The sequence below is a fragment of the Leptinotarsa decemlineata genome, unplaced genomic scaffold (assembly GCF_025532065.1).
Source record: "Leptinotarsa decemlineata unplaced genomic scaffold, Ldec_3_MD MMD2_P_RNA_scaffold_6, whole genome shotgun sequence".
NCBI classification, from domain to species: Eukaryota; Metazoa; Arthropoda; class Insecta; order Coleoptera; family Chrysomelidae; genus Leptinotarsa; species Leptinotarsa decemlineata.
In genome coordinates this window covers 12,319,753-12,336,367 of record NW_027412533.1, presented here as the reverse complement: position 1 = coordinate 12,336,367, position 16,615 = coordinate 12,319,753, and the positions used below count along the sequence as shown (strand labels likewise).

Below are 16,615 nucleotides of genomic sequence, written 5' to 3'. Positions count from 1 at the left end.
ATAAAAATCCAGTTAGAGACGATCATCTGGATATCATCTGGTGCTCCTAAAATAGTATTAAGGTAATGGAAAACTTTCACAGAAGAGCAAAAAATATGAATATAAATGAAACTTTGATAAAAAATTGATTTATTATCTTATGCTGATCTCCAATTATTTTAAAAGTTATCCATTTTCTTCATACAACCAAAGACATAAAGAGCTAATGAAAACTATTTTCAATGAACATATTTCGCATCGAAAGTCATGAGAAATATGTCGTTGAAAAAATATCGACGAAATTTCTTTGATACCTTATTTTTTCAGGATATCCTGAGAACAGATGTACCTGGCCAAGACCCAAGGTTCTTGGAGGATGTAGTGCTGCTTACGCAATGGCATATCTTAGAGGAACTCCAAAAGACTTCGATAATTGGGAAGCAGCAGGAAACAAAGGGTGGAGCTATAAGGATGTTCTACCATTTTATAAAAAATCAGAGGCGAATAAATTGGTTGGTATGCAAAAAATATGGTTGTACGATTAGCTGAAACTATTTTAGATCTTGGGCATGAACTACTCAATGTTGTGAAATAACAAGAGAGGACTCCCACACAATTTTCAAGATCATGGTATATATGAAATATCCTGAAATCAAGATCTTTTGTAATTAATGAAAAATGGATATTTTTTATTCTACACATTTTCAATATGTATTTTTTCATCAAGTGAAAAATCATGCCCAAATAGATAGGAAGTTACTTGCATAACTTTCAATATATGTATTCATTACTTTTGGCTTCCTGATTGAAACTTCTAGAATTCTAGCTTTATTGGGAGAACTCATTCAAAACTGTAAAGTTTCAATGAACCATGAAGATTATTGATTGTTTGACAAATATGCGAAGTCAGCACTACTGAAGACATTATAAACTGAATAAAATATCATTTATTTGAATTTATTTGGAATTTTGGAATTGTTGAATGATTGATGTTTCATTCAATTCTTCTCTGTTTGATGGATCACGGAAAAAACGCCAGTAATGAATATGAAAAATCCCTGGTACATAACGATAATTTACGAGAATAAAAAACAAAAAGAATTATCTTCCAAGTCTTTCAAATGATGAAAACAAATTTCATACTTGTTGAAACGCCATAATTTTCATGAAAACATATTCAAATCATAGCTTCTATACTGAAGCTAGCAGGAATGATTGAAATTGATTTTTTTCCTTCCACGAATACTAAGTGAATCATTTTTCCCAGATTATCAAAGTAACTTCAAAACTAACATAATATGGAAATTATGGACAAAACATCAGAAAATACTGAAGAATTGAAATTTCATATCGAGAATTTGCCAAAAGGGGCTGAATATTTTGAAAAACTAATCAATAGAGTTTATTGTATGGTTTTCACTATGAGGGTTTTACAAAAACCGCGAAACACGTTTCGCTATACAGTAGCTTCTTCAAGCATAACTGAGAGTTACTTCTAAATTACAACATTATATACTATAACCTAGTACCTATTCGTCTACCTAAATAATAAATCTACCTGAAAAAATATACCTGAAAAAGTCAGGTACCAATATATTTTTCGAAAGTCTACCTGAAAATATATCTAACTATTTTTACCTGCGAATAAACAGATTCAATAATGGCGAATTATTCAATTCAGTTTGATCGTTCATAAGATGTTGAGAGTTTTTGAATTTGTTTATTTCCATACTCTCCAACAGGTTAAGTTCCAAACTTTTCTTCTGGAAATGGAGGGGTTTGTATTCATGTTGAACTCATTCCTCTGAGATTAGATGACTGGCATATGTGGAATTTATTTTTCCATTCTGAAAACTATATTTGTGTTCCTTCATGCGGGTTTTGAACGTTCTTCCAGTTTGACCTATATAAAATATCGGACATGACCCACACGATAATTTATACACTCCTGATTTTTATCTTTGTTATTTTTAATGTGCATGCCCAAGTTGTTGTTGGTTTTGAAAGCAGTATTTACACCTTTGCTGTGCAGACAATCTGAAATATTTGTAGAGGGTTGGCCTAAGTAGGTTAAGGTTCTATAACTTTTATCCTCTTCTCTTCGAATTAGGTAAACTTCTTTCAAAGCTTGACTGTATAACTTCTTTGATAATAAAGAATGTATCAGACCACTATCATAATCATTGTTGACGGCTATTTGCTTTATTATATTCAGTTCTTTATTGAAATTAGCTTCTGACAAGGGTACATTTATCAGTCTGTGGATCATCCTGTTGAAAGATGCTACCTTATGCTGATATGGGTAAATGGACGAATTATGAATGATAATATCTGTATGTGCCGGTTTACGATAAATTGAAAAATCATGTTTGTTGTTAACTTTTGCTATTGTCAAGTTCAAAAAATGTATAGATTCATCCTGTTCCATCTCCACTGTGAATGTGATAGATGGGTGGAGAGAATTTATGAACTTCAAAAAGTTTGTCAACTGTCTGTTCGTTCCCATGAAACATACCAGGATATCATCCACATATCTATACCAATACAGGAAACTTCTTACCAGTGGGCTACTGTGTACTTTTCTCTCCAAATCGGCCATGAAAATATCTGCCATAATAGGACTAAGTGGGTTTCCCATTATGAGACCTTTGCAAGATGAGTAAAACTTTTTATTGAATTGGGAGTAATTCTGTGACAAACATACCGTAAGCAAGTCTAATATTTCATTTTTCACTACTGGATTGATAGAGTTTTTGTCCAATAAATTCTCCACCGAAGTAATCGTTTCATTCGGAGGGATACTGGGAAGCAGATTCTTTACATCGAATATCATTGATCAAATGGTATGAATTCTTCAAACTGAATTTTGATTTGAAATTGGTGTGGTTTTGAATAATTGCAATGAGTTTTTCGGATATTTCAATTATCTTTGTGTAATTTAACCAATGAATACAATTTCGGTGGTTGTGTGTTCATGACTAACGATCGGAATTTTTCCTTTTCATCCATGACACAATGAATATTTTTAAAAGTTTCCTTGACTTCTTTCTGATATAAATGGGTGGGGTTGTTTCCGAGACTATCGTACATGCCAGCATTTAGAAAGTCTAAAGTCTTCTCCACATATTCTTCTTTGTTTATGGCTATGACCGTTTTGCCTTCATCAGCTCGCGTGAATATTTTGAGATATCTAAGAAAAATTCAAAGAGGATCGAACGACAGAATGCTCCTTTCTCAGAAATATGCCATGTTCTGCTCAAGCTTGTCCTTCAAAGACAGTTGAGTATAAAAATATACCACTGATGAGAACTATGGTGAGTCGAAACAGCGCTGTCCGATGTTGGATTATGAATGCTTTTCATTAGTGAGAGACATAAGATGAATCTCTTTCAGCGTTTGATGTTGAAGCTTGGATTTGTTTATAAATTGATAGACTATGAATTCTGGAAATTACCGAACGACCAATTGAAATTGAACTGTCCTTGACTTCAAAATCGTTTTTCTAATGTGGGACTTGATTTGTTTATCGCACGTCCATTCAATGAGTTGGTAAAATTTGTTTTGAAATGTTGAAATTTTCAATTGGTACAAACCTAAACTCAGCTAAAACTATAAGTCAGTGAGTAGGTAGAATATAATATAATTTATTGTTATTTTTCATTCAGTGATTAGGTAGAATTTTGTCAGTATGAAAACGGTTGAAGACGGTATTGTATAGCACACGTTGCGATTCTGTATAAGTTGTCCAGTGAAAATCTCTCAGTGACATGTTACTCGAAAATGTTATGGTTTCAACATAACATACATAATTTTTCTATTCAATTTTTCATAACACTCCTGGAAAAATGTTTTTCAACTGTTGTGAAATAGTTCTTTGACTCTGTGTGAAAACTAATTGTATCACAATGTTGCATTTTATTTGGTTCTGCTTTATTCGGTAATTTTCTGTTTACAGGAATTTCAATAGATACAAAATACCATGGAACTGATGGCCCAATGACAGTTGGAGCTTTCAACTATCAACCTCCATTGGTTCGAGATATTCTAGCTGCTGCTCAAGAAATAGGGTTCCCATCAAGCAAAGACATCAATGGAGCTAATATTACTGGAATTGCTCCTGCTCAGGCCACAGTAAAGTAGGTAAAATATATCACCGTATATTTATTGAAATTTTGCGATCTTTTTGCATCGAGATGCCCAAATTAAGGTAAGAAGTTTTTTTGCCTCAATGTTCACAGCTGTCATCAATGCAGGATTTGTGGTGAGTTAATTCATCATAATACACGCTACTTTGGAATCAATCCTACATATTATTTTGGGGTTTGCCACTTATTCATGTGGAGTTAATGGTATCAATTTCTGAATTGGATCTGTTATTAAATTCAAGTAATTCACGGTGTATTTCCAGATTTTTCTCAAATCTTTCATGATAGTGCCTGCACTATAGAATATTTATTTATTTCTTATTCAACAAGCTATTACAGCCTAATTACATTATTAAAAAAATGAAAGTATAAAATTAGTAAAAATAGTAAAATATGTACCCGATATGTATAGGGATATACTGCCTAGGTAAATTTAACATATGTTCAATTTTTTTTTTTGTAGAATACTGATTGGGAAAGTTTCCAGTCAAGATCTATTGATATATTCAAACGATTAACTAACTTCAGTAAAGATATTAGTGGTACTTTCGTTGCGGTACTTACGGTTTGAATATTGATCATGAGCGAAAATCGGGTGCGACGAGGGAATACGTGAAATGGTAAAATAATAGACCTTTTTGAATTATAGTTTGGCCACTTGTGATATCGATCAAAAAATAAATATCTCAAGAGTTTGATCTGTATTTTCTCTAGTTCTTTCATATCGGTTTGGAATTCCGCAAACAAATAATGGAAGCAAACTCCAATTTCGGTGTTACCAACTAAAAATAAAGTGATTTAATAATGTCTATATTAGAGAATGAAGAAGTTTGTCTGATTACAAAATCCAACGTCCGACTGCCAGATTTCATAATATCTCGTATATGATACCAAAATCTTCGGTATCAGTTTTTTTTTCAAGAACCACACCATCAATCTTATAACTGAATATGACTGGCTCCATTATGCGAGTTATTGAGATGACTGAACATTTATTAAGATTGAAGTAAAATGTATTATTCAAACTCCAATTTAAGATATTATTCATATCATCTGGGAAAGAAAGTTTTTGGCTTTCTACTACTCCATCTTCCAAAGAAAGGAAGGAAGTAATCAATTTGATAATAAGTAACTCTATACATGGATGTGTAGATTATGCAAAGAAGCAACTTTCAGACACAAACTGGAGGAAAGCCCTCCTGAAACAACTACTTTCATATAAATATTGAATTAAACGAAAGAAAAAAATTCTTTCGAAACAAATACTTCCACATGAATACTAAATTATACAGAAGATACTCTCCTCTACTCAGTTTGTATTCCAAATATTCGTTATGGAATGAAATTCAGATATCATTCACAGAAGTTCTACTTTAAATGAATGGTAATAAATTGCACTTACATGGAACACTGGCATCCTCATCGGTATACATCGATGTTTCGCCATAAGACACTTGTCTTAAGGCTCTTCAGTACCAAATTGGATAACATTATAGAAAATACAAACATTTCATTCATGAATTACGATTTTTAATGTTACGGAATAAGTTTGATCTACTTATGTCATCGATGACATCGTAATGACATTCATTCACCTATTTGAGTTTTGATTCACCCACTGAAAAAAGTTTTTGGTCGAATTACGAGTATTATTTTATATCGAACATTGATTTTTCCAGCACAAACCAGAAGAAAATTCCATGGAAGTTATTGCTAATTTCAAAATAGTGATTTATATATAACTGAGCTGGACTATCAATATCCTTTTTCTCTCACAGTCATCATAGCTTTCATATTTTCCCACCTTTGAATTTTCCACCATCTGGTCTTTATGGCTATCTAATACTTTTGTTTGGAATCCACCATTGTATCTTGTATCTTGGATGAACAACGAACTTTGACCTAGAGTGTCATCCTGCAAAAATATTTACAAAGATGCTCCATAAATGTATGATTCCTAATTAATTTTTCTACCATATTTGAAGGATACCTAGCCATGTTCCTGAAGAAAAAATTCAAAGTTGGATATGAACAGGAGAGGTTAGAATTGATGATATAGTCTAGTTCATTTCCTGGTGACGCTAATTTCGTTGGTGAAACTTGCATCGTGAGAAATATTGCAGTTCTGGTGTGTGATAGCTTTGGATTCATTCTAAGTTAGAGGTTACGCTTTCATTTTGCGATTATTGAACTATTTTTCGTATTTTATAATTGAAGGTATATTCTCCTAATTTGATTTGAGATTGTTTTTTCAGGAATGGAGTTCGAGAAAGCAGTGCCAGAGCCTTCTTGAGACCACAGAAGAATAATTCATATTTGAATGTGATGCTGAACTCTACCGTTACTAAAATTCTCTTCGACAAATCCAAAACTGCAACATCAGTTGATTTGGTTTACAAGAATACAACTTTCAGAGTGAGAGCAAGAAGAAAAATTATTTTAGCAGCAGGTAAGCTACAGCAGGCCAGATGGTGAGATGCAGAGTACAATAGACTGCTAGTTGACACTGGAAGTCACAACATTCTTGGTATGACCTCTGACATCATGCCTCCAACTGTCAACTTCGAACTGCCTTATACACTATTGTTCCCGAGTAGAGAGGACTGGACCATCCGTGAGAAAAACATATTGAGAGCACTCAGTTGTTGGTTCACATATGGGTCAAAACACCTTCAGGTTCTGGTTTAGGTGTTTTCAGTGGTAGACCCAGGATAGATGTATCAACCTCCCTTGGAAACTATGCGACTGTATTCAAAACGTAAATCTATGCTATTGAATCGTGTGCAGTGTGAATCTCAGGCAGTCAAGTGGCGATGGATGCTCTTGGCTCCTAACCGAGCAACATTTAAATTGGTAACAAATTGCCAAAAGCGACTCTCCTCAATAAGAAGATTTGACAAATTGGCCTCTGGTGAGAATTCCTGGCCATACTGGCCTGGAAGGCTACGAGGAGGGCAACGAGGAGAGTGTTGTAAGCAGCTTCTTCGTATCAGAACCTGTCATTGGCATCGTTTAAGGCTTTGCCAAACAAACATTGAACAACTGGATGGCAAGAAGATTTATGGACTTTCTGCGAAATCTTCCAGCATTGACTCACTCTAAAGGCGTTCATTTACCCTTCGAAGCTCAAAACCAAATAATGAATCGAAGAGGTTTTGTATTAGAGTGTATAATATTTTAAAATTCTTGCAAAGCGCTTTCGACTTTCGTCATCATCGGTGCTCACCTGAAAGTAAGTGATCTAGTTGAAAAAGGAATTTAGTGATAATTGAAGTTGTAAATTTTTTTTAAGGTTAAGAAATTTGAAAAAATTAATTGAGATTACTTACTTGTCAGGCAACAACTTGTCTGATTGTTCGGCATCTTACATTGGTAGAACCTGTAGACCTCTTTTCACTCGTATTAATGAACATATAAAAAAACCTGACAAATCTGCTTTTGGCCACCACATAAAATTTCACAATCACAACTTCAGTCCCAATAGAAATTCCAAAATATTACATAAAATAGATAATAAAAATTTCCTTAGACTTGACTTGTTTGAAGAGTTGGAGATTTCTAAAAAAACTTTCCAACAATGATCATTGTTTGAATACTCAAGTAAACTTAAACAGAGATTTCCTTCCCCTTCATAAGAGGATTATGAATTATTAATTAATCACAGTTTATTAATATAATTTATTCAATATTTTTCCTCTACATATTCAATCAAATCCATAATGGATCACTCCTCAAGTTGGTACCATTATTTTAACATGACACTTGACACATTCTGTCTCAAGTTGTCCATGTGGTTCGGTCCTTTGACCAAACCACATGGCCTCAATCCAAAAATGTATTTTCTTGGCTATAAGCCTATTTTGTTTTATATAATTCAAATATTACAAATGTACAATTCACTTATTTTGATACTTCCTGTTGCCTGACAAGTAAGTAATCTCAAACAATTTTTCCAAATTTCTTACCCTGGAAAAAAAAATTTACAACTTCAATTATCACTAAATTCCCTTTTCAACTAGATCACTTACTTTCAGGTGAGCACTGGTGATGACGAAAGTCGAAAGCGCTTTGCAAGAATTTTAAAATATTATACACTTTAATACAAAACCTCTTCGATTCATTAATTCAAATAAGTGTATTCAGCTTTTCCAAATCTTTTTAAAACCAAATAGTTGTCGGGCTACATTAGGGATGATCTACGAAGTCTTAACAGGCCTTCTCACAGGTCACTGTCATCTGAATCATCATATGCAGAGACTCGGACTGTCGGAAGACAGTGTGTGTCGTTTCTGTTTGGAAATTGATGAAACAGCAGAGCACATAATTTGTGCCTGCCCCGCTGTTGACTGAATCAGGTTTTCAGAGTTTGTTAGAGACGCACTTCTACAATCTGACCTGAAACATCACTCACCATATAAACAAATTACCTTCGTTGAGAAACTGAGTTTATTTGGTCACTCTTGATCTAACTTTTCGAATAGTTGCAGGTGTTTAGTTGTTATGTGATGGATCCTTTAGGCAAACTTCACATTTGCAGACAACTAGGAACTAATTCATTCCACTCTTTGGATAAATGTCGATTATTTCAAGTCTGCAGTTTTAGGACCGAAATATCTGCACAAATTTTCAAACAAGTCTTCACAATAACTAAGTGATCTCAAAGGCATTTCAGAGATATTGAAATATATTGAAACTACAACCTACAATAGTTCATATGTTTCTCATAGAAGTGATTCAGAATAGAATTCAATTCAGATCACTGTTATTTTTGTTTCCTTCTGAATCCTCGCTTCGAAAACATTTCTAGGTATATTCACTCCTAAATATAATGGGGTAAACACGTATGTGGTTATGTGCTGACTTTAGTTTGGAATATGAGAAAAATTATGATTTTTTTCACAAATTATCTTCATTTTCCTTTTAGGTACCATGAACACTCCCCAACTTCTAATGTTATCTGGAGTTGGTCCTAAGGAAGAATTGGACAAAGTGGGGATAAAACAAGTGCACGAGCTACCAGGTGTTGGAAAGAACTTGACTGACCACGTAGCTCTGGGAGTAGTTTTCCTGTTGAGAAAGTTGAAGAATTATAACGAAATGAACTGGAAGTCTATCACGGAATATATTATTAACAGAAGTGGACCTCTCTCAGCACTGGGTGATTTCAAAATCTCTATTTTTCTATCATAACTTATTGATGAGACTGTATTTAATTTATTTTTGAATTTTATGCAGAATATTTGGCGGATTTTATCTGTACTATACCAATACAAATTTGGACATTTCATGAAATAATGAATGTTTCTGGTAATATCTGATAACTATTAATATATAGTGTTCAGATAATACAAATGAAAATAAGACAAAATTTGAAATTTTGTTCAAATTTTGTTGAGGGTATAACTGTGGCACCTCGGGAAACTGAAGGCACAAGGTTACCCATTTTTTCTATATAGATGACCTTAAACTGTATACCTCTGGGCAGAAGGCTCTCCATCAGTCTTCGAGAATGATGAAAGAGTACACTATGTTATCAGTATGGAATTCTGCACAGGCAAATGTATAACAGTCCATCTCAGAATGGGATGATGTGGGAATCAGGGAGAGTATGTACAGATTGGAGACACAAGCATTTTTCTCCATCTGGATACCTGAGAGACGTATACTTACTTCTAGGTGGAAGAGCGCTACTCACAAGGAGTAACTTCAGTGGAACACTTTCTTCATGATACAAACTTCAATAGATCCGATCATTGGAACTGTGGGACTAGAATCAAGTAGTTGCTATAAATATGTTCGCCAATCTGATCTTACTCTCTTTGAAGTAGTGAAGTGGACTCGAAAGGAGCTGTATAACTTCGTCGTCAAGACCCGAAAAATAGTGCGTCTTGCTTGGAGTTTTCTTATCAAATCTTCCTTTGCACGATTATACTCCGTTTGTCAACATCATGGACATGGACTTTTGATTATGAAGTATCTTCAAAAAGTGGTACTGAATAAAGCCTGCGAAGTCAATTTAAGTTCGTATTCCTATTTCTTCATAGTCCACGACTATGATAGAGCATTTTTTTCAAGGTAGCTGCTCGAGCAGTAAATGAATTTGGTTTATCAGTAAAAGGCTCACATCAAAGCCTCAAAGATTACTAACTCCACTCTTGCAGTATAAATAGGATCAACCAGTTCATGGAGTTTGTCTTTGTTATTCTCAGGTCAGGTGGGCTGAAAACAGAAACTAAAGAGTTAATCGTAGCCTGCCAAGATGATTCTTCAATTCAATCCAATTTCATTATTATCAATTCGATATAACAATATACTTAGCCATACCTACATATTTATAACACACTCCTAAGCACTTGAGACATTTGTTCTGTGCATCTCTTCGGATGTACAAAACAAAATTTTCATTAGTAATTCTATCTATAAATGCAGGAATTGATTAAATTCAATTAATAAATAATTATTTTTTTCTTTGGGATTGTTTTCTTCTTCTCTAGGTTTTGTTTTATTTTTTTACCTTACATTTCAATCTTCGAAGCGATTGATGCGGCATGGATCTATATCTTTATTCATATTTATATTACAACGATGATGTTCGTTCATATCAACTTATATACATACACAAATACACACGTACAAACACATATGTCTATCTTCATCCAGAGACACAAATGACTTTTTTTAAGGACAAAACAAGAAGCCCTCAGAGCGGTGCTTGTGCGAAAGTAGCGATTCACATTGGATTTGAATCGCTGGAGATTAAATGCATTTGGAAAAACCTTCTCAGGAAGTTTATTACACATAAACGCAGTTCTCCAAATGAAAGATTTATAGAACAGTGAAGTTCGGGGTTTACTAAGTTAAACCTCAAAACGGTGAGCAGCCACAGTCCATCGCGTATTTCTGATATATACCGCTCTTAGTGGAATCAAATGTGCCAAGTCACTTGAAAACTGTCCGTGAAAGTATCTATAGAATCTATAGAAGAGAGACAAATGTCCAACCTTTCTTCGATGTTCTAGGCTATCGAGGTTGCACGTGATGTTCTCGACTCCAATCAGGCGGATGGATCTTTTCTGGACGGAGGCGGAGCTCCATACACTCTGATCTGAGCTTTATCAAGCATCAAAAGTTGTTGAGGTGTGTACAGTTTTCTCGTTCAGAGAACGAGAGCTTTTGATAAGCATCCTTTGAATTCCAGACATATTGGTGTTCATTTCAACCCCCAACAAACAATCCCCCCAACAACAAATCGAAGCAGAAAGCGGAATTGTCTGACCTGACGTTATTATAACCGGTTCGGAAACATCTTCTTGGAAAAAACAGATGCCTGGGTTTTTGTGGCATTGAATTGAACCTGGTTACTTTCACCCCAATTCGAAATCACTTCTAAATCCTCATTAAGATATCCAATCTCCTGTTGCCGGTGAAGATACGAGAAAATACGAGACAAGTGTGCTATCGTCAGTAAAGCAATATATTGGATTCCTGTTTTTTCCAATAATTCGCTGATATATAATACAAAGAGGGTTGGAGACAATATGGATCCCTGGATAACATCAGCGTTGATCCGAAAGTATTCGAGAGATATCCATCGACGGCTACTTGCAGGGAACGCTCTTTCAGGAAGCTGAAGAGACATAAACAAACCCTCATGCCGCACACAGTCAAAGGCCGTATAGATATCAAGCGCAATAGCTCTTGATTCTCCATGCTTTTCGATTGCGTTATTCCAAATATGGATGACCTTCAATGGAAGATCGCCTGTTCTATCACTGATAGCAAAGCGACTGGTCTATAATTATTTGGAAATTGTTTTTGTCGTTTTTGGGAATAGGCTGAACGTGAGCAGCGCCCCATCCAGCTATTTCGCCGCTCCGGGCAAAATAATATTTGCCGCCTTTCACCCATGCGTTATTCCATAGATGGTATAATTTTTGTAATCTATTAAAATATGATGTAAAATTTCAGTGATGTCAATAGTAATATATTGTATTCTAACAACTTTTGTGGATGTGGTTTTATTTGTTCAACCATCTTTTAAATTTTCGCCGCCGACGCCGCGCCGCCCTCAATTTTGCCCCTCATTTTTGCCGTCCCAGTTTGCCCCCCCTAGATCGGGCGCTGAACGCGAGGAACCTTATAACAAGAAAGAAAAACCCTTTTCTTGTAAGACATGTTGAAAAGTCTGCAAAATACTGGTGCGAGTTCATCTGCGCACTTTTCAAGTACGATGACGGGCATTTCATCAGGGCTAGACGCCAATAGGAGAGTTTGAATACTAACCTGAATTATTTCTGAGAGTTTGGAACGGTATTTTTCGGTAACTACTCATTAAAAAATAATAAACCGAAGTACCGTTGAGAGAGAATTGAACCCCTTTCGAAATGCTCTACCACCTGACCCCCCTTTCCATTTGATATTTTCATAATAAAGTCTGCGAAATACTGGTGCGAGTTCATTTGCGCACTTTTCAAGTACGATGACGGGCATTTCATCAGAGCCAGACGCCTTGTTGATATTGAGCTGTTTCAAAATTCGCCTGACTCGACGTTGTCGGAAATTTCCATCATTTTGGATTCTAGTGTGGGAATAGTGGGTGGTGCATTTCTCAGAAAATCGACTGTCAAGTGGGACGCAAATTTTTCAGCTAGTAGACTTGATTTTTCTATGGCTGTTGTTGCAATTGAACCACCCACTTATGTTAGTGGTGAAATCGTGGATTTTGTGAAGTTCTGGTTAACAGCTTCAGCTACCGACCAGAAGGATTTAGGCCCGTTGGGATTGTCGAACAGTTTACCCCCAATTCTCTGGTAGTGAAGTTCTTTGCTTTCATTTATCTGAAGTTTGCAGCTGTTGCGAGCATCAACAAACCTGGTTCGGTTTTTGGCACTGGGATTTTTGCGCCACTGCCGGTAGGCGAGATTTTTGGAGGGTGGAGAGTGGAAATGGGAAGTGCCAAAATTATTGGAACTATCATTCCTCATCCTCAAGCCGATAGAGATAATCACATTCTAATGTAGTTCTGCTCGATCATTCAAGCAAGACAACATTTTATGGTTCCGTGTTTAGAGAATATTGTCCGAGAAGAAGAGGAAAAAAATAAATATCGTAATATTCTCTTTGAATTCCGCAGACTTCACTCAGTAACTTTGTTGAAATTATTGGAGTCTTTGGAGGAATGATGCTCTCTCTACTCTGGAGTCTCAAGATTGAGCCGACTTGCCGCAATAAGGCAGAAATCTCAGACGTACAAATGCAGAAGTCTATTATTCTTGGATCTTTGCATCTGCTTTGGGCACATGATTGTCTGACCTAATGATCACTCACCCAAAGGTGCGAGGATTGGTTATTGGTTAATAATATCAGTGCACCCTCTAAATGTATCGTGGCTTCAGTAAAAAATAATAGTATCAATTTATTTCCATATGATGATTAAATAGACGAGTCGCAGTGTTGACAGAATGAATTATTGTAGCGAGACATAATTTTCTACTTTGTGAATACTACAGACAGATATAACTATGTCTATCGATTATTGGTGAGAATTTGCCACCGAGTTATAATAGTTCAAGGATATGGACAAAGTGTATTATATCATATACTGTATTATACTTCTATAATTGTAATTGAGTTGTTGTTTTCTCTAGGAACCTCTCAAATATCCATGAGGCTCAATTCCAAATACGCTGACCCCAAAGGTGACAATCCTGACCTAGCCCTTGCCTTCATCAGTTCAGCTCCCAGATGCTCACCAAATGGTGAGATTGATTCAGTGGAAAATCCCGAAATCCCCAATGCTCCACAGAGTTTTCAAATTTCAGTTACGAATTTACAACCCCTGAGTAGGGGTTACCTGACGTTGAGATCAAATAATCCGTTGCATGCCCCGGTGATGGTGGCAAATTATTTCACAGTGAAAAGGGACGAGGAACGGATTTTAGATGGCATCGAGATTTCTCTGAAGTTCAGGAATAGTGCTCTGCTGAAAGAAAAATATGGAATAGAACTGAATAGGACGAGTTATGGCGACTGTATTTCAAAACATGAGTGAGTTTTTTTGAAAATGTAATAACTTATGGTATCAAATCTTTGCTGTTTGGGCAACAGGAGTTGATGATAATTATATAATTTTCATGACATCATGTAAATTACGGATCTTCATGAAAAGTTATTATCAATTACTTTCGTTCTTCCTTTGAAAATTTCCGATAACTTTTGTATGAAAATGAAGGAGTAGAAACCAAAAAACTTTTCTATTCTACAATGTCTTTTTCATAACTGTACGTAGTTACAAAACTCAATTAGATGAATGACTAATTTTCGTATAACAGGTAGATTTTGTGAAAAACGATTACAATGTAGTATAACCTTTAGGAAAACATGAATGCCATCCATATACAATGCAGATTATTCATAATGAAAATGAAGAAGAATATAATTTTGAGAAACCATGACTCATCGAGCCAATGTTATCTATTATATTTTGTTGAAAATCTGTTTCAGTGACGAATGCTCATTTTTTATGAATGGTAATGTTAGTAGACCATTTTTTGGTACTGAAGTGACCATAACCCTCACATTTTTCGTAAGATATATACACAAAACCCACCAAAAAAATATATTTGGGATGATATTTATAGAAATGCCATTATTGGTTCTTTATTCATTGAAGACCACTTGACTGGCAATCTATACCTAGATATGATTGAGAAGACTATCGATTCACTAATAACTCACGATTCAGATGTATACGGTGATTTACTGTTGCAAAAAGATCTGTTACATTTCCAGTAGGACGGCGCTTCATCTCATTATTTTCTTTCCGTCCGCCAGTGGTTGATTCCCGAATAGATGGATGGGTAGAAGGGGATCAATTGAGTGGCATCTAAGATAACCCGATTTAACTCCCTTTGATTTTTCTCTTCCGCGACTTCTTGAATCCGTTGTGTATTTAACACAACCTGCTGTTATTGATGAACTCGATATACGAATTACAGCAGCATGACAATCAAATCTTGGTGACGTTTTTTCAAATATTTGAGTGAAGTTAGAAAACAGACCTTATCGTAGAGCAGAATGGACAGTTTAACAAATGGTGAGTTAATAGATGGTTGGAATTTGTTCATCGCAACAGTTTTTTGTTGTAGAAACGTAAAATGAGCTACAAATAAAAACTCACATGTGTAGACTGGATTCATTCCCATTATTCAAGGGTTGGAACGATATCACCTACTTTTCTAATTATTTTCATCAATGGGAGATTTTGAATATTAACCTGAATTACTTTTGTGAGTTCAGAACGCTATTTTCCGGAAACTGCTTTTTGAAAATTAATAAACTGAAGTACCGTTGGGAAGAGAATTGGAGCCCTTTCGAAATGCTCTGCCACTTGACCCCCCTTTTTATTTGATAGTTTAGGGGAAACATCTACCTCTTCTAAGGGGTTGAACCATGATGGTAAAAAATAACCACTTAAAGTGTCTCCCTTGGAAATGAAACAGGCCTGTCTTTTCGATTTTTTATAATATCTCTGGAAGGATGATGTTATTGGTGGGAAGTTTTTAAATTGACACCCTGTAAAAAACGTACATATTTTTCAGATTCAATTCGGACGAGTATTGGAAATGTGCGATGCTCCACTCCACTAGTTCGCCCCATCATCAGACAAGCACTTGCAGGATGGGGCCACCATCTGATAAGTTTGCCGTGGTGGATAATAAGCTTCGGATCTATGGTATTAATAAGTTGATGATTACCGACGCCTCTGTAATGCCAACCATCGTTTCTGGAAATACGTATCCAACTGTGGTTATGATTGCAGAACGGGCTGCTGATTTCATTTTGAACGAGTAGCTACATTTATCAAAGACCTATTTTGTTGTCATTATATTTCGATTTTGAAAATTTATACTGAATCTCAAATGCAACGGTGTCTTTGTGTTATTTTCAACCGATGCCGATGGCTCCTTTGGAAGATATTCTTTACTATGAATTATTTATCATAATCTAGTGCGCGAATGGTTGGCCCATTTCAAAACGCAGATAATAAAACTAGAAATAACTCAACCTAATCATTTTCTAATTTCAAGACGTTGTGAGCTGTTCAGTTTCATCCTCTATTGAATAATTTGTTTCTATAATCGCTAAAATAGAAATCAATGATACTCTGTTAAAAATACAGATTTCAGATTTCTTTCAGATTTTTTATCCGGTGAAACCTTGAGCGCTTGCATACTATTTTATTGTGACCTTTCAATTGGGAATGCATAAATGTTATCGTTTTTGTTAATTGCTTCTTGATAATTATTGTGTGAATTTGTTACTTGCTATTTGCTAATTGAGTGTGCATGAATTTAGCTCGAAAGTTTTATAAAATGGTGAAAAAAGCGCATCACTGCAGCGCTTTTGTTTTAGAAATCTTTGTTAATCAACTATAGTAGTTCAGACGTTGCCGCAAAATGACACCAATTGTCATCATTTCTATTTATTTT

General features: G+C 35.2%; 1 protein-coding gene across 2 annotated transcripts in view; it reads left to right on the top strand.

The window, feature by feature from the left end:
* The window catches only part of LOC111514259 (glucose dehydrogenase [FAD, quinone]), a 49,466-nt gene extending 33,415 nt beyond the window's left edge, over positions 1-16,051 (top strand). For both annotated transcript variants that reach the window (XM_074170002.1, XM_074170001.1), the window contains exons 4-9: positions 307-495; positions 3,935-4,115; positions 6,380-6,573; positions 9,049-9,282; positions 13,772-14,171; positions 15,725-16,051. In XM_074170002.1, coding sequence (XP_074026103.1) covers positions 307-495; positions 3,935-4,115; positions 6,380-6,573; positions 9,049-9,282; positions 13,772-14,171; positions 15,725-15,977 — 1,451 coding nt within the window. In that variant the 3' untranslated portion in view covers positions 15,978-16,051. The remainder of the gene's footprint in view (positions 1-306; positions 496-3,934; positions 4,116-6,379; positions 6,574-9,048; positions 9,283-13,771; positions 14,172-15,724) is intronic.
* Positions 16,052-16,615: the final 564 nt, after the last annotated feature.